This window comes from Labeo rohita, chromosome 19 (assembly GCF_022985175.1).
Source record: "Labeo rohita strain BAU-BD-2019 chromosome 19, IGBB_LRoh.1.0, whole genome shotgun sequence".
In the NCBI taxonomy this organism is placed as follows: domain Eukaryota; kingdom Metazoa; phylum Chordata; class Actinopteri; order Cypriniformes; family Cyprinidae; genus Labeo; species Labeo rohita.
In genome coordinates, this window is record NC_066887.1 from 15926959 (window position 1) to 15951467 (window position 24509).

A 24509-nucleotide genomic window follows, 5' to 3' on the forward strand; every position below is an offset into this window, starting at 1 on the left:
CACAGGTATATATATATATATATATATATATAGTAAAATAATTGTTTTAAATGTATTTAAATTTTTAAATCATTTTAAATCTATTTTGGTGACACTTTAGGGACCAATTCTCACTAATAACTAGCTGCTTACACTCTAAAAAAATGCTTGGTTAAAAACAACCCAACGGTGGGTGAAATATGACCAAACCCACCCTTCTGGGTGATTTTATTTAACTCAACTATTGCTTAAAAATTACTATATTTCTCGTTGAGTCCAAAATAAGTTGGAAATTACTGTTTATTAATATGTTTAAGTTAAATAAATACCTTTAAATAATAAACATTTTAAATTGCTTATTAATAAACGTTCACCTTTTGATTATTGCGGATGCCTCTAGTAATTGTAATTTATTGTAATTGTAATTATGTATTGTTATTGTCTTTATGGACGTCGATTTGTCTTGAATAAAGTTGAGTAATTGACCCTTCGCAAACAGCTTGATTGACAGGCGATCTGACCAATTACAATGCCGAATCCGCCATTTTGTACGACAAACAAATTAGACAGGAGAGTACATTAACTTCGGTGGACATAAACTTGAAAAATTGTATGTATTGATTTATTGTTTAAATTTCTTAAAGCTGAGACCTTGTTTCATACTAGAAGTAACCTACTCTGTCTTGTCTATCCGTGTGTTGTCAGTTTCCTCTTTGCTCCACAATGTATTTTTTACCGCATGAGAACATGATGTGTCGTGTGAGAGCCGCATTGTTTGTCGGACATAGCAACAGTAGAGTTGCTATGTCACCACACCCCTCTCTTCCTTGGAAAAGAAAAGGCGATTTGCAAATAAACATAAAAAAAGATATAAAGTGTGAGACTTACATCTTGTGTTATTTTTTCAGGAGGTGCAGTTGAATCACGAACAGTGGGTACTGATACATCCTTGAGTTTTAACTTTGTCCCTCATTCAGAAACCAGTCTGGAGTAAAAAGGTGTGTTTGGTGGCACAATACCATCAAAAACAGAACTAATCCATTGCATCCTCAGTGTCTCAAATGTTGGGAGAAAATGCTTACTTTCAATTTTACATCCAACTACAAAACACCTACTTGCTTAAGTGTTGGTACAGCTGCTCGAGCGCGGAGAAAATGGCGGAGAACTGGCTGAGGCAGAAATATGCAAATAAGGGACAGTCCATCAGCGATTGTGGGCGGGGCCTGAGCAGTATGTCGCTCAGCAATTAAAAACGGCTTGATAACTGAGAATGTTTTGTTTTTTTGAGGATTAAAACGGATTTTTATCATTGTAGGGTGGATGTGTCCACACACTAAGAAACATTTATATGCAAACATCATGAAATTTGCAACTACCATACTATTAATTAGCAGAAAATTATGAGTTTATTGAGGCAAAAGTTGTAGTCAATAGATAGTTATTAGAAAGAACTGGTCCCCAAACTAATATGTAACCCAATTTTTTTTTTTTTTTTGTAATCACATTTATTTAGTTTCAGTCTACACACCCCCTAGTATTTATTATTACCTTCTGGGGATGCCCAGTTTAAAAAACGTGCATATATCCACCTTATTTATCCTGTAAATTTTATTGGTGTGGCTTCCTGTCTCATTTTCGTCCAGCTATTTTTAGCAAAACAGCTTGTTTTGCTGCTTGATATTGCACATTGGTGTGTCTTACCATATGTGACCCTGGACCACAAAACCAGTCTTAGGTAGCATGGGTATATTTGTAGTAATAGCCAAAAATACATTGTATGGGTCAAAATGATCAATTTTTCTTTTATGTCAAAAATCATTAGGATATTAAGTAAAGATCATGTTCCATGAAGATATTTTGTAAATTTCCTATGCGAATATATCAAAACTTAATTGTTGATTACTAATATGCCAAGAACTTAATTTGGACAACTTTTTTGTTTTTTGGACCCTTAGATTCTAGATTTTTGGACTTCAAAAAACTGATGCTTATGACTGGTTTTGTGGTCCAGGGTCACATATTATTTTAACATATTATGTTAGTTATGAGCACACTGGTTTGTAGTGCAAACACTCTTACCATTTACTGCACGTTGTTATACTTCTCATTATTTCCCTATACACTGTAAAAAAAAAAAAAAAAAAATTTGTTGAGTCAGCTTAAAATAATGTTACCCTGCTGCCTTAAAATTTTAAGTTCAGTCAACTAAAATAAGTTTAGTCAACTTGAAATGTTAAGTTGTACTAAGTAACAACTTAGATATTTATGTTTGCTGAACTTAACAGATGAAGTAACCCAGCTGCCTTAAAATTTTAAGTTGATTTAACTCAAATATCTAAGTTGTCACTTAGTATAATTTAACATTTTAAGTTGAATAAACTTTTTTGAGCTGACTGAACCTAAAATATTAAGGCAGCCAGGTTACAAATTATTTTAAGTTGACTCAACAAATTGTTTTTTTTTTTTTTTACTTCCACATTGAAGAATTAGGTGGATACAATAAGTCGTTTAGGACACAACTAATGTTTCTCACCCAACACCTCAGATTCATATTCTGAACACTATGGTCACAACATTGTCGTCTCTTTTCAATATCTTATTTCTATTTCCAAAATCACACCCTCACCATCATATATGCTGTTATTTACAAAGTGTTGAAAATTGAACTGGAAACTCTATACCCTTGGGCTCAATACTAAGTATTTCAACACATTTCAGTCATCCTTCGTGAATACAAAACTGTTGCTATGGTTACATTCAGAAGATATATAGATATGTTGTTTAGGGACTGACAAGTGAACGAGTCCATGGAGAACTCTGCTTTCAAAACTTTTATTGCTTCTCTTAGGTTTCTTCAAAGAAAAAATTTGCACACAGATGACTTTACTTACAAATAGCACTATGATGAGATGCATGATGATGGGGGAGATTTTTTTTAAAGCTTGGATGAATAAAAGGTTGAAAGGCCAATCTGAAATCGGCATGCTCGTAACGTTCACTTCACGAAAACTGCATAATTTGAGAACTGTAAATGGCTCTGCTAAAAAACTTTTTTTTTAGCTATCCTCCCAATATAGATACAGAGTCTTTCTCGCTATCTTCACACAAACTCTCACACACACACAGACCGAGGGAGTGACAATGAGAGGATAAAGTGCAGAGTGTAAAAGCATCAGACTGGCTGACGCAGCAGAGAATCAGTGAGATGCTGTTTGCTTTAGAGATGACTGAACTGTGAAGGTTGGCTTCGGATGTTTAGGGCCGACTAGCAAAGCATATTTGAGATTAGAGTGTTCTAGAAGCACATGATGGTTCAGCTGCAAGTGGTACAGTATATCAAAGTAAATTCAAGTTTAAGAGTCCAGAGTGGTGGTGGAGGAGGAGATGGCATCACAGAGCTCATCGAGAGATAGGTGTCACTGAAAAACTCTTATAAAAATAAAATCTCTTTCCGTTCCGTGATACGTCACAAAATTGCTTTAAAAACCCAAAATTGCATATAAAACCTACCTTTACAAAACATCCATTTGTTTAGAGCTTATAAAATGATTCCAAAATATCTGAGACGACCACAAAAAGGGCTGCCATGCTGATGTCGATTGAAAAAAGTACAAAAAGCCATTACATATAAACATGAATATGTACAACACAAGCCCTTGGGGAAGTTCATTTCTGAATAATTAACATAATTAGGTAACTGTATCTATGTCTACTGATAACCTCAATCTATCTAATATTAAACGGCTCACACTGTGAAAGGAATTATTCACTGGAAACAGATGGATATTTATGCCACATTGTCTTTGCTAAAGGAGTTAAATAGCAAAATTAGCAGCTGCCAAAACGACCCCCTCACAAAGATATTGTTAAAAATATTACAAATTCAAAACAAGCCCTTGAAACAACATCTGTGGCATTTTTGGCAGAAAATCATTTTGATTCATACCTCATTTTGCTAAAAAGAAACATTTTGAAAATAATATTGAACGCTTGCCCCATAGAATCACATTATAAGTGCAAAACTGTCAACATTTTTTACACAAACTGAGGTATGAGTCCTGCATTAATCAACAACATGTCATGGATGATTTTAACTTGTATTTAACACAGAATATCACTTTAATACTTAATAAAGGACCTTGAAGACTGGTGTGAAATGTAAAACGGAAGCCAATATCTTTTATGTGGGCTGGTAAAGAAATGTTGAATGCTGAATAAATCTGGGCATCAATAATGACTGTCAACACTTTATACGTCCAGGGATCTGTAAGTCTTCAATTTACTATGATTGTAAAACACAAGCTCAAAAATGATGGAATTATGGGACAGTATTCAGGGGTTAAGGCACTCAAGTTTGGGATGTCGCACCGATTGTAGTGGTGTTAGCCTTTCTTCACTGGTTCATCAGCAGATGATAACTTCTAAATGTCCCCATTGGTGGTGAACCAGTGTTTTGGCAGAGCATCATGTGGAAAGGAAATGACATTAATCCTTTGGTTCTCCTTGGATCTTCTCAGAAGCCTTAGCAGGTACAGGTAGGTAACTGTGAGAATGTCAATCAATGGGTACCATCCTCCATCTTTCACTTCTCTTAAACCATTTTCTAGTACATGGGACCTTTGGAAGATGGGCCCTTGGGATTGTACTCCACAGGCATACTCATACAGTCTGACGGGTGACAGCGTCCATCCTTGCCCTTCTGTCCAGATGGTCCTGGAGGTCCAGGAACACCGGGGATGCCCTGCTGACCAGAAGGACCTGGTGGTCCCATCTTACCATAACCAGGAGGACCAGGAACACCTGAGAAGGAATCAGAAAAAAATTACAGTGGAATAAACATGACAAAGTTGGCAAAATAACTTCTACTGCTTTGAAAACTTGGAGTCAGACCTGGAGCACCCGGAGGGCCAGAGTCTCCCATTTCTCCTACACCCTTATCTCCTTTCTCTCCCTTTACGCCAGGGGTACCTGGGGACACATGTGAAAGCATCCATGTGGAAGACTGGGCAAATTTAACATTGGATTGCTGTAGGAAACGTTAGCACATTAGTTCCTCTTACCGGGTGGACCCATGGGTCCCTGCCTTCCTTCACGGCCAATCTGTCCAGGGCGGCCCGGTATCCCTGGGGGACCCGGCATGCCTGGATTTCCATCTTTCCCTGGGGGTCCTGGTCGGCCAGGGGACGAAACCATCTCCACAGGCATCTGCATTCTGGACATGTAGTAGCCCATACGCTCTGCAGGAACAAATTTACTGAGGTTTTTTTGACTTGTAACATGTATTTTAACTTTTAGTATTTAATTCAGAATATAGTTTTAATACATATTAAAGTGTCAAAAAGAAACCAATATCTCTTGTGAAGGACTAGGCGAGAAATTGCATTAAGTAAAAAATAAGAAATAAGCCATCTAGAAAAAGTTTCAGTGCATTTTTAAGCTTCCAGATGTGTTTGGTTACCAAAAAATTCTCTCACCGTCAAAGATCTTTATGACCTGCTGCCTGATGAAGGACCTTAAGTCATCATAGTTTACGACAGCCTAGAAAAAGCAGATACGATGCAAAGTTAAAACACTATGCTGCATATCTATTGTTCTCCAAAACAAGATATATTTTGTAATTTTAGGGCTGTTATCTTGTCCACCTTGCTTATGTTTTTTTGTGAGAAGGACTTAAAGACTTAAAAAAGACTACAAATTACGAAAGCCTGTTTCTGCCACAAACTCTCAATTCTGAGAAAAACAGTCACAATTTGCCAGATACAAACTTGCAATAATTTGTTTTTTTCAGAATTTTCAGACAAATGCGAGTTTAAGTAAACTCACAAATATGACTTTATTTCTCGCAATTGCGAGTTTATATCTTGCAATCCTGCAAATCTTGCTTGTAATCACTCAATTTTGAAAAAAAAAAAAAAAAAAAAAGAATTGCAAGTTTTATCTTGCAATTTTCACATTATACCTCGCATTTGTCTGAAAATTCTAAAAAAGACTTGACAGTTTATCGCGATTCTGACTTTATTTCATGCAACTGTGAACTTCTAGCATGCAATTCTGAAAAAGTCAGAATTGACAGTTTATATTAATATATATTATATATATTGTGAGTTTATATTGTGCAATTCTGACTTAATTTCTCCCAATTCCGAGTTTATATCAAGCAATTCTGAAAAAGTCAGAATTGACAGTTTATATCTCAAAATTCTGATTTTATTTATGGCAACTGCGAGTTAATATCACACCATTTTGAAATTCTATATAGCAATTCTAACTTTATTTTGTGCAATTGTGAGTTTATATCTTGCAATTCTGACTTTATAACTTGCAATTGCGAGTTTATATCACTTAATTTTGAGAAAAAAAAAAACAATTGCAAGTTTATATCTCACAATTATAACTTTATTTCTTGCAATTGCGAGTTTATATCAGTCAATTTTGAGAAAAAAAAACAATTGCGAGTTTATATCTCACAATTCTCACTTTGTAACTCACAATTGCAAGTTTATATCATGCTATTTTGAAAAAAAAAAAAAGTCAGAATTGCAAGTTTATATCTTGCAATTCTGACTTTATAACTCACAAGTGCATATCACACAATTTATTTTTTATTCAGTGGGGGAAACAAGATTCCATATGTTCATTAACAGCTATGGACACATAACTTGAAAAATGAAGTGCAGTAAATGCTAAAACTATTTGCACTACAAACAAGTCTGTTCATAATTACAATACATGAAAAGAAATACCAGTCTGCAAAACCAAGCAGCATGACAAGCTGTTTTGTATCGCTAAAAATAACTAAGCAAATAACACTGGAAGCCTCACACATCCAAGTTACAAGCAGCTGTGTCTGCTCTCACGTTAAAAATAAGGTGGATAAGGAAAATAATAATCAAACATTGATTCTTAAAGTAGACTGTTTCTGTCAGTTAATTAACTCAGTCAGAGTTTTTCTGGCCATGTGCCATCCTTAAAAAAAAGCCTTACATCATTCCCTGGGATTCCTGGTGGTCCGGGGGCACCTGCTTGTCCAGGTGAACCCGGGCTTCCCCTCTCGCCACGGGGTCCAGCTGGTCCTATGATCCCTTCTGGTCCTTTAGAGCTAAAACCAAAGCCTCCTCCTGGTGGGCCAGGACGTCCGCGCTCTCCCGGGGGTCCCCTTTGCCCTGCAACTCCTGCTTCGCCCTGGACAGGATCAAAGGAGCAGCTGTGATTTACCACGCAGGTGATTCTAGGACAACGACCATGGGCTACTCAATGATCCCTGTAATAGCACCGCATAGGCTTTATATAGAAACTCATGCTCAGCACTATACAGTGCACAACATAAAAACTTCAAGGTCCATTCCACCTACTTTCTAAATGATAAGGGTAATGTGTGAATACAGCGAATGCTACAGTGGTGGCTTATAATTTCATTCTGGTTTGCATTCAGTTGTAATTTTCTACTTCCTGAAAAGCCCGCTGCTGGTTATGAACGTTTGTATAACTATTTTTGTAAATTAGCTATTGATTAATCAATACTGCTTATTCAGGGTAGACTGCAAATGGGCGAGTGATAGCTTTAATGGCTTGTATTATAGCTTGTCCCTGCTGTGAAAACATTAAATATATGTATTTTCAAAATAATTTTAAGTGGACAAAATGTGGATGTGACAGTATAATATATACTTCTGTTCCCTCACACCCTCATTTTTATTTGCATTTACTCAAAGTACATATGCTGTTGATTCCTCACAAAGGTAAAATATTTTATATTATTTATTAATATTACTTTAGTTAGACGCAATTTTGGCTGGATTTATGAAGTGGCCTATAAATAATAATGCACAAATTATGCAAAAAATAAAAACAATATATATATATATATATATATATATATATATATATATACACTGTATTGGCTGTATAATATTATATTATTTATTAATATTTTGAATTAGTTTTTGTATATTTTATCATTTTTCATTTTAAGTTTGGTTTAACTTTCAAAATTTTTTTTATTGTTGTCATTTTTATTAGTTTTTAATTTGCTTTATTTATTATTCATTTAAAATATATATATATATATATATATATATATATAACTTTATTTTTTATTTTAATTTTTATTACTTTTTTACACTTATATTTACATATATTTAATATAAAAATAAATATATATATATTTTTTATTTATTTGCCAAGGCAGCATTTCCTACAATCATTTGTTCCATCTAATATTAATATTTTATTTTGTTTTGGTTTTACTTCAATTAATCAAGATACTTTTAAAAAGTCATTTTTGTTAACAACAACACTGCAGCTGAGCAAGCTTTTTTCCACCGAAATTCATGGCTCATTTAGGAAATGGCCTAAAACAAACAAATATTGATTTCTTACTCTGCACATGACTCTGACATATATTAAGATAATTGATGCTGTTCGTTATTATGTTTTCAGTTTAGTTCTATAAATTATGGTGTTGGCTAATTGTATTGGTTCAAATGTTAATTATTTCTAACAGTAACATTTTTAAAAAGACACTGCCCTCTAAATATCTTAAGTGTAGTTAGCTACTTTCTGCTTACAGCTTGTAAGGTAGAATAGTTTTAATACTTCACAGTTTCAAAAAGAATTCCCAACACTAATGTTGTACATGTAGCAGTCTATATAGAGCAAGTCACTTGTTTACACATTTAAGGGCTTCTGCTAATGGGTCGAGGGAAAAGCACTGCTCTCATCTCATTCACGCCTAAACTTCAAAAGCCTGACAATGCTGTCCTGTCACAGTGACAGATAGCGACTCCTCTATGGCTTTATTACGGAGCATAATGGTGTCACTATGTAAGCTGAGAGTGGTGTTCAAACAACCAACTGTGGCAGATGAGGGAGGAAAAAACAAAGAGTGAAGGCAAAGTGAGGTTAGATAACATGCTCTTGTGATTGCAGATGGAGCCACCTGACAACTTCATTGAACAAATGTGTTGAGCATGCATCGATGGGAGGGAAAACTCTCTCTTATGCCTGAATAAGATGTATCCAAATGCATGTGAAAAGATGTCAGCGTTCAGTGGTGCAAAGACATTATAACACAGATGTGAAAATGATGCATCTTACCTTCTGTCCCTGTGGACCAGGTTCTCCTGGCAGGCCTGGGGCTCCCTGTGGTTACAAATAATTATTGGAGTGAAACTGGGACAAACAGTACAAGTTTTGCAGTAATAATCATCTGGTCTGTTTGCACAAAAACATACCTATATCAATCAGAATTTATTTTTATATGAATGTGCAAATAAGCCAAAATTCTGGTTTCTAGAATTCTGATTGACCCATAAATAATCTGAACGCTGTGTCATACAAACACCTATTTAAAAATCCACTGTAATTGATTATATATATATCTGTGCATGTTCAAGTAATTTTGGTTGCAAGGCAGAGGCAGTGTTTTGGCTCATGGTGGAGACTTCATTAATTAATGATGTGTATTTGTGCTTACAAAGTTTGTATAGTGAAGCAAATAAAAAGAGATACTTACATCTTTACCTGCCCCTCCATCACTTCCTGGTTCACCCTATAGAAAAAAAGTGACAAAAAAGGTTTAAAAGAATAACAATGCTACAGGTAGGGTAAACCAATTAAGTTTAGGTACTGACCATCAGCCCTGGATGTCCTGGAAGCCCTGGTGGGCCAGGTAATCCAGATTGTCCTCTTTCTCCAGCCTCACCCTTTTCTCCCTTAATGCCCTGGTATAGAACAAGAAGACATAGTAAAACATTCAAACAATTAAAAAAATGAATGACGTATTATCTGTTTTAGAAGACTTTTGCTCACCACTCCAGGTGGCCCAACTGGTCCCGGTTGCCCTGAAGACCCAGCAGCACCCTAGAAATTTCCAGTGGAAGTGTTAGTTTATCACATTTTATCACAAGGGGTTTATCTATTATCTACCATTCAAAAAATTGAGGTCAGTAAAATGTCTTGCTTTTCTATTCTATTCTATCCTGAAAAAGTGTTTTTTTTTTAACATTGATAATAACAATAATTGTTTCTTGAGCACCAAATCAGCATATTAAAATGATTTCTGAAGGATCATGTGACATTGAAGACTGGAATAATGGAAAATTTAGCTTTGCCATCACAGAAATATAGTTGAAGTCAAAAGTTTACATACACCTTGCAGAATCTGCAAAATGTTAAATTTTTGACCAAAATTAGAGGGATCATACAAAATTCATGTTATGTTTTTATTTAGTACTGGCCTGTCACATTAAAAGTTCACATAAAAGATGTTTACATATAGTCCACAAGAGAAAATAATAGTTGAATTTCTAAAAAATTACCCGGTTCAAAAGTTTGCATACACTTTTTACACACAATTTTTAATACTGTTATTACCTGAATGACCCACAGCTGTTTTCTTATTTGTTTGTTTAGAGATAGTTGTTCATGAGTACCTTGTTTGTCCTGAACAGTTAAAGAAGTTCACTTCCAGAACATCAATTTACAGAATTTTTACTCACCCTCTTGTCATCCACGATGTTCAAGTCTTTCTTTATTCAGTTGTAAAGAAATTGTGTTTTTGAGGGAAACATTTCAGGATTTTTCTCCATTTAATGGACTGATATTGTGCCCCGAGTTTGAACTTCCAAAATGCAGTTTAAATGCGGCTTCAAATGATCCCAAATGTGGTTGTAAACGATCCCAGCCGAGGAAGAAGGGTCTTATCTAGCAAAACGATCGGTTATTTTCATAAAAACAATACAATTTTTGTCTTTTTGTCTTGCTCTCCCTGAACACTGTGTATTCTGGCTCAAGACAGTAGGGTTTCTTCCTCAAAAAAACTTCTAATTTCTTTACGACTGAAGAAAGAAAGACTGGAACAACATTGTTGTTCTGGAAGTGGACTTCTCTTTTAAACTGCCCGCTGTTCTTCAGAAAAATCCTTCAGATCCCACAAATTCTTTAGATTTTCCTTAGATTTTAGTGTTTTTGAACCCTTTCCAACAATGACTGTATGATTTTGAAATCCATCTTTTCACACTAGCAACTGAGGGACTCATATGCAACTATTACAGAAGGTTCAAATGCTCACTGATGCTTCAGATTGAAAAACAATGCATTAAGACCTAGAGGTGTAAACTTTTAAACAGTATGAAGATTTTTCTTATTTAGCCTAAATGTCATATTTTTTTCATTTAGTACTACCCTTCATAAGCTACAGAAGATACTGTTTCCCAGAAGACAAAATAAATTAAATTACCTGATCTTCAAATTCAAGAAGTTTTTACCCCAGCTCTTAATGCATTGTGTTTCCTTGCATTTGAACCGTCTGTAATATTGACCAATAAGTCCCTCAGTTGTCCTCAGTGTGAAAAGATCTCAAAATCATACAGTCATTGTTGGAAAGGGTTCAAATACACAAAAATGCTGAAAAACTAAAGAATTTGTGGGCCTTGAAGGACTTTTTTGAACAACAGCAGACAGTTTAACTGTTCAGGACAAACAAGGGACTCATGAACAACTATCACTAAACAAAAAACACAGCTGTGGATCATTCAGGTAACAACACAGTATTAAAAATCAAGCGTATGTAAACTTTTGAACAGGGTCATTTTTATAAATTCAACTATTATTTTCTCTTATTCTTCTCTTTACTTCTCTTTTCTTATTCATGTCAGTCCTAATAAAAAACTAATATGCATTTTGTATGATTCCTCTTATTTTGGTAAAATAATTAACATTTAGCAGATTCTGCTAGGTGTATGTAAATTTTTGACTTCAACTGTATGTAACATTTCAAAATGTATTCAAATATTATATGGTTACTTTAAATTGCAATACGTTTTCCTCACTATTGCTGTTTTACTGTACTCTTAATCAAATTAATGCAAACAAAACCAAAACAAATAAATATTACCAACCTCAAACTGCTGAACGGTATATGTACAAACTAAAGACAAGTGAAGATTATAAGATATTTTAAATACTTACCATATGTCCTGGAGCTCCAGGTGGTCCTTGTGGTCCAGGAGGACCTGGATCACCCTGAAACGTAAGTAAAAAAGTTTTTACTTATCAAGACGTGTATGTCAGATCACATTTTCTATCACAATGCAAGTATGAGTTGCATTTTCAGCATTGCTGCAAGGGATGTATAATGTTATATTATGGATGTAAATGTTAACTATCTTCTAATTAATGGAGTAACCATTCAAAGAAAATATTTCTGAATATATTATATATTATAACCATAAGTATATCTCTTCATCCTCTCTGTTTAAATAGAACAGTGAAATGGCTTGGCAGAAAAAAACACTAACTCTCTCTGTTCCTTAAGTATTGAGGTTTGTAACTGCCACAGTAACATGACAACACACATGAGGTATGTACAACGGGATCACACGCTTGCGATACGTCAGCCAAGCATTTGCATCTGTTTTTGCTTACTTGCATGAAGTATGTTACTGGTCTAAGTATGCCGAAACTTATTTTCAGAGCATTGTTTCATTATCTGAAATCTATGGAGCATTTGTAGAGAAATTTATAGCCTATTTAAAGGTGCAATGCAATATATCTAATAGAAGACAGCTTACCTCTAGACCAGGCCTTCCCGCTGTTCCAGCAGGTCCCTGAGGTCCTCTATCTCCCTACAGAAAACAATGAAAAAGAGAGACAGGTGATGTAGACAAAGAGATATGTAAAAAGCTGTGGTGTGTTATTTCTGCACCAAATGGATTTGCAAAAATAATGACTGCTTCCAAAAAGTTTTCCAATTGTTTGGGATAGAAATTGTCTTGTTTCAAGCTTACAGAGTGAGAGCGAGCTCAAAGTTGGCATGCGCGGTCATTCAGACGTACAGAACAATGTGAAAATGCAATATTTACACTTTTGCAGTTGTCTTTGCTCATTAAGAGAAAGTATTTGAACATCAAAAACATTACAGGCATCGGCTTTAAAGACAGGATCAATGGAAACAGTCATTTTTTATTCATTTATGCACTACACATTTCAAATAGAAATAATGAAAAGGCTATGAAACTCAAAGAAAAGGCTCGTACTTTCATTCCTGGGAGACCTGTGTGTCCTTTGATGCCCTTGAAACCCTGGAACGAGAAGCAGTTATACAAGTAAGCCTTTTCCAATCAGAGGAAAGTCAAGTCAAGCTCCTCCTTGGAGATGCCTAATTAAAGTTGACTTTGTTCTTTGTTTCAGTCTTTGTTCCATCTGTTGATTTTGGTATTCATGTGTCATTGATAAAATCTACAAAGAACTTGGAAAGTGAAAACGAAGAAAGAAAATATGGCACGGTTAATACCGGGATTCCTCTGGGTCCAGCAGGACCAGGTACTCCTGGTTCACCCTGTGTAATTGTGAGAATAAAACAGTTAGAAACAGTAATTAGAATTAGTTTTTCCAATAATATAATACATGTGGTTAGAATATATGAATTTATTTTCTTTTCTGACCCTTAAACCTGGTTTTCCATCTTTGCCATCAAGTCCTTCCATCCCGGGTGGTCCCTTTAAGAGAAAATGCATAAAAATGATTAGTTTGTGAAAGTTTTAACTGTGTACAGAGACTAGACAGGCTATAAATGTGTCTATCCAGAGGATTCTGAGACTTACAGGCATGCCTGGGGAACCGGGTGATCCTGGGGGACCTGTGGGTCCCTGTTGACCCTGAACTCCAGCACTACCCTAAGGGAGTAGATAAAGTAAGTGTGAATGCATGATAGAGAAGCATTTTATGACTATGCTTTGTATGTCAGAGCGCTTGTTTGTCAAAGTGACCATAAGTGATAACACATACGAATGCAAATGATGAGTCCTTTATGAAATGTCATTGCTCATATGAGGATTTATTTTCAGCATGAGCGAGGAATGTCAGTATGTTGTATAATTTTATTTATCAGTGCATGTTCATGCATTATAGTACTGTCACTTGCCTTTTCAGCTTGTGGTCCCGGAGGGCCTGGAGGACCTGCTTTTCCTGGAAAACCTGGAGGACCCTGGAGACATGTAGGCAACAGTAAGACATCTGGCTTTTTCCATTAGCATATTCAGAGATTATTTCAAAATGAATGTCATAATTAATTGCTGTTTCACTTCTACAACGAGATATTTTTTTGAGTGAAACAGTAGGGGAAATGATGACTGATAAATTCCCACCGGTTGTCCTGGGAATCCTTGGGATCCTTGGAAGCCCTGTAAACAAAAGACGGAAGAACTGTTATTATGTGTAATCACAACAGCAAAATGAAGATGACACACCTGGGAGTTTACTGAGTAAATACACAATGTTATAAATACTTATTTTCCCAGAAAAAAAGTATATGTTTAGCACACTTCTTAGATCTTGGGCTTGTAAATTTGAAGACGCAAACCAAACATCTTGCTCTACATAGTGTAATAAGGTATCATGAGAGTGCGACATTAAGAAATATGACATATACAGAAACATATTTTAAAGAGAACAATATTGTCTACAATATTGCTTTCATACCTGATCTCCCTTTGGTCCCACGGGTCCCGCTGTTCCAGCTTCCCCTTTAGGACCCTGGCAGCCAAGCAAACATGTTTTTTTAACACCACAAAACTGTCACAGTTTTTAAGAACAATGTTGAGAAAGAACAAAAATCAATGCTTTCCTACGTTTTTCAAAATAAATCTCCAAAATGTTTGAAGCCTGTTTGTTTGATCTGAGAGTTATTACTCACAAAGAGAATATAAAATTGAATCTGGCTTCTAACATATACACCGTGCATGATTATCAGCCATCCAAGAAAAACATAAGGGTTTGTTTTGAAAAATCCGATGATAAAAAAGACAAAGTAGTGAAGTGCAGTGTTGTTGTGGGTCATGACTACAGGTGAGAGTCTGTATATGTGAAGCAGAACAAATAAAGGCATTAAAACCAGATGTTTACTCACTCCTGGGCCGACTGGTCCTTGATAACCTGGAGATCCCGGTGGACCCTGTATATAAACAGTGCAAAGTTTCAAACACTGTTTACTAAGTCATTATAAGATTTCCTGTGTGAATGTTCCTGCATGGCTTGAACCCCCAAAGGAGAGTCAAAATAAAGAGGTGGTTTGGAAAGTATGTATTTTTGTGCAATAAGTACGTCAACATTCAAAAGTTTGTGGGCAGTAAGATTTTTCTTTTAAAGAATACTTGCATTCAGCAAGAACACATTAAATTGATCATAATAGGACTTTTACTGTTAAAAAAGACCTCTATTTTAAATAAATGCTGCTCTTTTGAAAAATCAGCTTCGCCATCACAAGTAAAAAAGTAACTGTTTTCAGTTGTAATACACTATCAGTCAAAAGTTTTTGAACAGTAAGATTTTTAATGTTTTAAAAGTCTCTTCTGCTCACCAAGCCTGCATTGTTTGATCCAAAGTACAGCAAAAACAGTAAAAAATTTGAAATATTTTTACTATTTAAAATAACTGCTTTTTATTTGAATATATTTAAAAATGTAATTTATTCCTGCGATTTCAAAGCTGAATTTTTAGCATCATTACTCCAGCCACATGATCCCTCAGAAATCATTCTAATATTCTGATTTGCTGCTCAAAAAAAATGTATTATTATGTTGAAAACACCTGAGTAGAATTTTTTCAGGTTTCTTTGATGAATGGAAAGTTCAGCATTTATTTGAAATAAAAATCTTTTGATCAATTTAAATCATCCTTGCTAAATAAAAGTATTAATTGCTATAATAAATAATGTACTCAACTGTTTTAAATATTGATAAATAATAATAATAATAATAATAATAATAATAAATTTTTCTTGAACCACACATCAGCATATTAGAATGATTTCTGAAGGATCATGTGACACTGAAGACTGGAGTAATGATAATGAAAATTTAGCTTTGATCACAGGAATAATTACATTTTAAAATATATTCAAACAGAAAACAGTTATTTTAAATAGTAAAACTTTTACTGTTTTTTCTGTATTTGGATCAAATAATGCAGGCTTGGTGAGTGAGCAGAAGAGACTTTAAAAAAGTGACATTAAAACAGATTCAACTGAAAGCTAAAGAATAACCTGGGCGCTTTAAATGTAACAATGTTTAAAGAGTGTGTTTTTACCGAATCTCCTTTCTGCCCTGCAGTTCCTGGAGTGCCACGCTCTCCTTTAAGGCCCTGGAGGAAGAACAAAGATTTTAACCCACCAACGAAAGAATTAACAGTTCTACCATGACAGCTTTTGAAAGATTTTAGCATGGTGATGTATATGACAATACTGTTGTTACAAACAAGTACAGGAACGTGCTACTGCCAATACAGATGTGGTGCTTATTTAAGTATTTAAGACATACTGCTGCTGCGCAAGCAGCATATATAATAGCCAAAGCAGATCTAAACAGGTGGAGCTGGGGAGGTGGAAGGTTTCAGAGGAACTCTGAAAGCATGTTGAGAAATGCTCTGGTGAATGCTAATGCATATAAATGCAGCCATTTGCAACATAAATGCAACATGAACCATTTAATGCTGTGAATGTCACCAGTTTGCATTAACAACCCATTAACCCTAGTTTCATGACAGAACTTAGCATTAATACAACATGTCACAAAACATTAATATATGATGTTTTTGCATCTGGTCAGTTGGGGAAAATGTTGATAACACTTACAGGGAGTCCAGGCGGTCCCAAGGTTCCAGGATAGCCAGGATTTCCTGGTGGACCCTTTGTAAAAATAACAAAAGTAAATGAATAATACAACAAACTGTCCATGGGCTCATTTTTAGTACATATTCTTGAGCTGCTCACCTGTTCACCTTTCTGTCCTGGAAGTCCATCTGTCCCTCTCTGACCTTGTTGACCCTATGATAAAAAAAAAAGGCATTAGCAAAAGAACAAACAAAAAATGCAAATACAAGCATTTTAGGTCTATTTGTCATTTGTGAAAGAAATACTACATTAAATTATACGACATCTTGCTAGAGAATACTTGTTTTTACGGCCTTGCATTTCACATCATTGTGATATAAACGGCAAACAGCAAAACAAAACAGTTAATACACCTGCCAAAAGCTTGGCATTTATTTTCTAAGTGAAAGCTGAAAGTAAGGGGAATGAATTAATGAATCCTTCCTTCCTACCATCTGTATTCCAGGAACAGACAAATGAAGCAGAGTTATTGTTTTTATCGTTTTTACCTTTATAGTCACGGGACAAAACATGCCTATTAGCTATTGCATGCATAATGAAAAAGGCATGGACCTGAGCTGAATCTCATATCGGATAATCCTTCAGTAAAATTCCTCCTGCATAGATACATCACTTAAAGGTTTACAGTTTTTACTTAATCGATTTGATACAAGGTCAAAGCTCTTTGAGCAGTTAACAGAGATTGAAACAACAACAAAATAATAATATTCCTAGACAGTCTGTTTCTCGTACTAATAATTTTAGTTTTTCTAAATGCATTGACCTTAGTTAAAATCGACTGAGAAAAACTGTAAGGAAATTTGCGCCCTGTGGGAAGAAAATAACATTTTTTGTGAGGACTTTTTATTCAGCACGGTCAAGGACAAACAGATTTGAACGTCTCCAGACTTTCCCTTGAGAAAAATAAAACTGCATAAATAATAATAACAAATTTAAAAATTGCCAGCAGCGAGTTTGAAAGTCTCAGACCTGCTTCACGCATGTGAAATCATTAAATGCATTGCCATGTCTAGCAGGTGGATCTGTTCTCATTGGTTCAACTTTAATTTAGTTTAAGAATGATTAATGAAAGCAGTCTGTTTTAAACTCACATCACATATCGGACCACTCCAACAAAGAAAGTTGTGAAATTGTCACAGAGCCAGTGTTTAGACTGATCAGGAACTTAATAATAGCTCACTTACAGTTGTCTTTGCATATTAAACAGAAATAGTAGAGGGAGTATTTGACATCATCTTTGAATAATAAGCTAGAAGAAAAAATGAAAAAATATCCTGTCTTTTTTTGGCAATGTCTTTCCTGAATCTTGCTGACTGCACAGTCTCCTCAGCGGGTCAGTTATTTATCATTCCATTACCGGATCAATTCCACAGAAAATTTCAATTTGGTAAACATTGGCCTACTGTAAATCTTTATTTTCTGTTTTTCCGTGCTAATAGGAAAAGAAAAAAAAAGTTTGTTTGTTTCAAACTGATTCGACTGAAGCAAATTAAAGAAAGTCAGATAAAGCTCACAAAGCATAAAGCTGGACAACATTAAAATAAAATCCATTTTGGCTCAGACTCAATTCATCTGTAAGCCCAAATCTCTGCTAAAACATGCCGTTGCAAAATAACCTGTCAGCAGCATATGCACAATGGCTGGAGAGATAATTGAACAAGCACCACAATGGAACAGTTTTATTTCATGAAAGAAGATGAGCTGCTTTTCTGAGGTAATTAAACATCTTCTGTTCGTGTTTGTTTGAGCTGATCGTGAGTTGGCATGCTTTGACTTACAGACAGTCCAGGAGGCCCTTGAGGACCAGGGAAACCAATATTGCCCTATAAAAGAATGATAATAAGAGAGCAACGGTTAGAAATATATTCCTTTATATTGGACAAAAACAGGACAAAAGCAATCCTGTCAAGAAGACCCTCACACATGTATCCCAATCTTCCTCTTCATTTCTGTTTGAATACTTGGTACTACTAAAGTGTGACGAAATTGTACTACTCAACAAAATTGAACACAGAAAAACTACTTGTGTGGTCCACTGGGCAACGCTAAGTGGATCAAGATCAACTTTCAATGGGTTTCAGTGAATTTGTTCTGTTTGTTGCTTTTTGTTTTCAGAGGAGTAATTTATATAAATACATCGAAGCTATTTAGGTTATCAACCTGGCATCCTTTGTGCTTCTTATTTATTTACTTATTTTTTTCTCTCATTAAATCACTGTTATGTTTTCAAAAGTTTGGGATCAGTAAGAATGTTTATTTAATGTTTTTCAAATGAGTGTCTAATGCTCATCAAAGCTTAATTTATTTGATCAAAAATACAGAAAAAAAACAGTAATATTGCGAAATATTATTGCAGTATAAAATAATAGTTTCTACTTTAACATACTTTAAAATATAATTTATTTCTGTAATGTTACGCTGAATTTTCATCAGCCATTACTCCAAGTGTCTCATGATCCTTCAGAAATCATTCTAATATTCTGATTTAGAATTAGAATAATGTTGGCAACAGTTGTGCTGCCAAATATTTTTTGTTGAAACCTGTAATATTTTTTCAGTATTTTTTGATGAATAAAAAGAACAGCTTTTATTCAAAATATAAATCTTTTCTAACAATATAAGTCTTCGCTATCACTTTTTAAAATCAATTTAACACACCTTTGCTAAATAAAATTCTTAATTTCTTTCAAAAAAAGAATAAAAACTCACCGATCGCGCACACTTTTTTTTAAAGATTTATTTTTAAGATTTATTTCAGTGTAGGCAAGACAGGAAGCAAAGAGGGAGAGAGAGAAGAGGGTGGGATCAGGAAAGGTCCACGAGCCGGGATTCGAACTCGGGACGCCCGCAGCGCAACGGCTATATGTCGAGGCTATTTGCGCTGACAACTTTTGTTTTGTTCGAAAAGATTTATATTTTAATTAAATACTGTTTTTTTTAAAGGAGAAGACCACTTCTAGAACAACAATTTAAAAATAATTTACTCACCCCTTGTCATCCAAGATGCTCATGTCTCTCTGTCTTCAGTCGTAAAGAAATTATGGTTTTTGAGGAAAGCATTTCAGGATTTTTCTGCATATAATGGACTTCATTGGTTCCCCCGAATTTGAACTTCCAAAATGCAGTTTAAAAATTTGTATACTTTTTAAGCATAAAAGATTGTGTAGCACAGGCTCTGGGATGCACGTCCACGGGTCGCTCTTGAACTATTCGTTCATTTTGAACGAATCTTTAATGTGACTCGGGAAGAGCGAGTCAGCTCGGGGATTGGTTCGTTCAGTCGCACATGCACAACATCCTGTTACGTTCTGTACTGGAATTAATTCACCTGTTTCGAGTCTTCAGGTTTTTCGAGTCGTTCGTTCATCTTATGGGGCTGTCACGTGATGCTGATATTGCAAAAATGAACGAAATGACTCGAAAAAAGATTTGTTCATTTTGCTGAACAAGACTCAAAGGTCAAAGTCGGTAAAATGATCCGAACTTCCCATCACTACTACGAATCACGTCTAAGTTCATCGTCTGTGTACTCCGGGTCAAAAAGGTAGAGTATGGCGAAAAACTCCATGTTATTTTCTCCTACAACTTCAGAATCGTCCAACATCGTTGTACCTTTTTGTTTGTAAACAGCGTTTGACTTACGTGCACTTTCTTAGTCTTTGTGCGTTCGCTTTGTAAACACAGAGTCTGTGGTTCTGCCTACGTTCCGCGTGACCTTTTGACGTGACTCAATAGTAATTTGTGCTTAAAAAGTATACAAATTTGTATTTTCTGAAAAAATTGTTTCGCTAGATAAGACTCTTCTTCCTCGGCTGGGATTGTTTAGAGCCCTTTGAAGCTGCATTTAAACTACATTTTGGAAGTTCAAAATCGGGGCACAAATGAAGTCCATTTATATGAATAAAAATCCTGAAATGCTTTTCTCAAAAAAAATAATTTTTTCAGGACTGAAGATGGAAAGACATGAACATCTTGGATGACAAGGGGGTGAGTAAATTATCTGTGAAATGCTGTTCTGTTCTGGACTTCTCCTTTAATGTTTTATTAATCAAAGAATCCTGAAAAAAGTGTCACATATCCAAAAAATAAAAATAAAAATAAGCAGCACAACTGTTTTAATCATTGATTTCTGAAGGATCACGTGACACTGAAGACTGGAGTAATGATGCTGAAATTCAGCTTGGATCACAAGAATAAATTAGATTTGAATGTATATTAAAACAGAAAAATGTTATTTTACATTGTAATAATATTTCACAATATTACATTTTTCGTGTATTTTTTTTAATCTAATAAACGCAGCCTTGATTAGCATAAGAAAATTCTTAAAAATACATTAAAATCCTACTGATCCCACTCCTTTGAACGGCAGTGTATTTCAGTTAATTTGATATATATTTACATTTAAATATATTTAGAAATATATGATTAATTCATGCTGTGGGAACACAAGACACACACATTTCAGGATTCTTTTAGCAATGTAACAGTGTCTGTCTTACTGTTTTTGGTTAATGAAATCAAAAGTGAAAACCCACATTATTCAAAAACCTCCTATAGACTCCTGGTCTATAATAAGAATCTTTTCTAGCCAGTACACAAAAGTTTAAAGGCCACCAAATCTTAATTCTCATTTCTGTGTTGAAATTAGGTTAGGCGCAGGTTTGTGACCATTTTGGAAAGCATTCTGCAATTCTAGGCCAAACCTGTAGGGGCCTCTCTAACCTCACAGCAAAGAATATTATACTATTCTCTCTTATTGGTCCATTCTAACTGAAAACACTGAACCTAAAAGAAGATAGAATGGGCAAACAAACACTGCATTTGTGGGATTAAATGCTAGTGACTAAATTAAGTCATGCAGAACAACTGCCCATATGCTGCACTTCTGAAAGAAGTGCTCAGCATTAGTTTGCCTATATATGATATGGACTACACTCTGAAAGTCACCTGGGGTCACTCTATCTCAGTTTCTAAGAAAATAGGGCTAAAAAGGCAAAGTGACCTTTTAGCAGACATTCTGAAGCATGACTGGCAAAACAGAAGCTTACCGGGGTTCCAGGAAGACCAGGAGCTCCTCGCTCACCTCTAGGACCCTATAGTGAACACAGGCAAGGATTATGTTTACAGGGACAGGCAGAGGAACCATTACACATGGGCAATATAATAATCTTTATTTTATATTTATACAATTGTTTATACATATATAACATGTTAATTTGGTGTGATTAACTACAAAAAACTAACTAAATAAAATGGTACATTTTATATACAGCAGTTTAATAAACAGTTAATATTGTGTCTTATTTTAGATGCAGTATTGTTTGTTTTTGCTCAGTTTTGCTGACCTAAATAGTTTCAAACAAAGCCACAACAGAACAGTTATGGCTTTCTGAGCTTAAACACAGCTGTGTTTCATTACTGAATGAATCCATGGTTTTGAAAAAAACAAGTGAACCAATGATTCAGTGATTCGTTCATAAAGACAGTAACTTGCATCGTTTCTGAACAAATCAGCTATTTCAATATTCATATCTAAACCCATTAATACCCATTTAAAGCCCATTAATATCAAAGCATTATTTATGCAATATTAAACTGCGGTGTTAATGCATTCACACCACTTCTGAAGAGTCTGTGTAAACATACACTACCAGTCAAAAGTTTTTGAACAGTAAGTTTTTAATGTTTTTTAAAGACTCTTCTGCTCACCAAGCCTGCATTTATTTAATCCAAAGTACAGCAAAAGCAGTAATATTGTAAAATATTTTTATTATTTAAAATAACTGGTTTCTATTTGGATATATTTTAAAATGTAATTCATTCTTGTGATTTCAAAGCTACATTTTTAGCATCATTACTCCAGTCACATGATCCTTCAGAAAGCATTGTAATATTCTGATTTGCTGTTCAAAAACCATTTTCATTATTATTATTATTATCATTTTTTCAGGATTTTTGATGAATAGAAAGATCAGCTTTGGATTCCTGAGAAATTCTATTCAGCTGTTTTTAACATAATAATAATAAATGTTTTTTGAGCAGAAAATCAGAATATTAGAATGATTTCTGAAGGATCATGAGACTGGAGTAATAATGCTAAAAATTCAGTTTTGAAATCACAGGAATAAATTACATTTTGAAATATATTCAAATATAAAACTAGTCAAATAAATGCAGACTTCTTTAGAAAAACATTTAAAATCTTGCTGTTCAAAAACGTTTGACTGGTAGTGTACCTGAATGCCACTTTAGATGCAGACAAGCTATGTTATCGCCACACCGTCACCTTAAAGGTTTATGCGGAGTATGTTAAATCAAAATGTTTGTTTTGATTCAGTTTCGAAATAAATAGCAGCTGACTACGATGACTAAGACCAAGCAGAAGTCTCTGCCAACCGGTTGCATCAGCAGTGGACTAAATGAACGTGCAGGCGGTGTGAAGTAATCCTACTATGTCTAGCGCCCACCTACTTGCTTTCCAGCAACTCAGTTTGGACAACTGGGCAAACATTACATCACCTAATTAATATTCATGAGCCAAGATGATAAGGCTTATAAATGTGTCCCCCACCTTTTCAGATTATCCCTAAGCTTTTGATAACACAAATCTGGGACAGAATTGGGGACAGAATAATAGAATTTGAGTGTGCTACACATATCATAAAGTACTGTGCTGTTAGCTTCGCAATAGTTTGGATGCAGCAGAGCTCTTGTATCCTTTTTGAAAGGCACTGATAGGAATGAAACACAGCAAGATCTCTCACCGGCTCTCCTTTGATCCCTGGGCTTCCTGGGAATCCGGGCATCCCTGGTGCACCAACACACTGACCACTGTTGCTCGTCTGAAAACAATGAACAAACATGAGGGTTTACAATAAAGGAATGCTATTTGTAAAGAAACGCAAATAATGGCTTTTAAGTGATGTAAAGGAACAGCTTCGTGTCAATACAGTGAATAGTTGATTAGAACTATTTTTAATGATTTTTAATGATGTAACAGTAGCTCAGCTAGTTTCATAAAGTTTCATATAATTTCCAGCAAAGAGTAGCGGAATATATAGAGTTCCAGTTCATTTTAGTGAATTAGTTTGTTTGAACATTAATGTAAATAGGCTGTTTCAAATAATACATGATTCACTTATTACCTAAAAAACTTTGTGTAATAGCCCGTATCATTATTAAGTAAAATATTTAGTTAAATCCTCTTGTTCATTGTTTTGAACTCATTTATACACTACCAGTCAAAAGTTTTTGAACAGTAAGATTTTTAATGTTTTTAAAAGAAGTCTCTTCTGCTCACCAAGCCTGCATTTATTTGATCCGAAGCACAGCAAAAACTACAATTCTGAAATATTTTTGCTGTTTAAAATAGCTGGTTTCTATTTTAATGTATTTTAAAATGTAATTTATTCCTGTGATTTCAAAGCTGAATTTTTAGCATCATTACTCCAGTCACATGATCATTCAGAAATCCTTCTAATATCCTGATTTGCTGTTCAAAAAAGATTTATTATTATTATGTCGAAAACAGCTGAGTAGAATTTTTTTCAGGTTTCTTAAATAGAAAGTTCAGAAGAACAGCATTTATCTGAAATAGAAATCTTTTGTAACATTATAAATGTATTTATCGTAACTTTTGATTCATTTGAAGGCTTCCTTGCTAAAAAAGTATTAATTTCTATACTTTCTAAATAATAAAAAAAGATACTGACTCCAAGCTTTTAAATGGTATAGTATACAATGTTACAAAAGCTTTTTATTTATCAAAGGATCCTGAAAAAATATACTCTGTTTTAAATATTGGTAATAATAATTTAAAAAATGTTTTTTGAATAGCAAATCAGCATATTAGAATGAT

General features: G+C 34.6%; 1 protein-coding gene across 3 annotated transcripts in view; it reads right to left on the reverse strand.

The window, feature by feature from the left end:
- Positions 1–2795: 2795 nt before the first annotated feature.
- Positions 2796–24509, reverse strand: part of col16a1 (collagen, type XVI, alpha 1) — a 92167-nt gene continuing 70453 nt past the window's right edge. For all 3 annotated transcript variants that reach the window (XM_051136949.1, XM_051136950.1, XM_051136948.1), the window contains 25 exons: positions 23416–23493; positions 21700–21744; positions 18427–18471; positions 16748–16801; positions 16610–16663; positions 16066–16119; positions 14888–14932; positions 14461–14514; positions 14127–14162; positions 13904–13966; positions 13584–13655; positions 13425–13478; positions 13274–13318; positions 13017–13061; positions 12552–12605; positions 11950–12003; positions 9790–9840; positions 9612–9701; positions 9494–9529; positions 9076–9120; positions 6964–7161; positions 5454–5517; positions 5040–5216; positions 4870–4947; positions 2796–4779 (listed from right to left, as the gene is read on the reverse strand). In XM_051136949.1, the coding sequence (XP_050992906.1) occupies positions 4583–4779; positions 4870–4947; positions 5040–5216; positions 5454–5517; positions 6964–7161; positions 9076–9120; positions 9494–9529; positions 9612–9701; positions 9790–9840; positions 11950–12003; positions 12552–12605; positions 13017–13061; positions 13274–13318; positions 13425–13478; positions 13584–13655; positions 13904–13966; positions 14127–14162; positions 14461–14514; positions 14888–14932; positions 16066–16119; positions 16610–16663; positions 16748–16801; positions 18427–18471; positions 21700–21744; positions 23416–23493 (1788 nt within the window). In that variant the 3' untranslated portion in view covers positions 2796–4582. The remainder of the gene's footprint in view (positions 4780–4869; positions 4948–5039; positions 5217–5453; positions 5518–6963; positions 7162–9075; positions 9121–9493; positions 9530–9611; positions 9702–9789; positions 9841–11949; positions 12004–12551; positions 12606–13016; positions 13062–13273; positions 13319–13424; positions 13479–13583; positions 13656–13903; positions 13967–14126; positions 14163–14460; positions 14515–14887; positions 14933–16065; positions 16120–16609; positions 16664–16747; positions 16802–18426; positions 18472–21699; positions 21745–23415; positions 23494–24509) is intronic.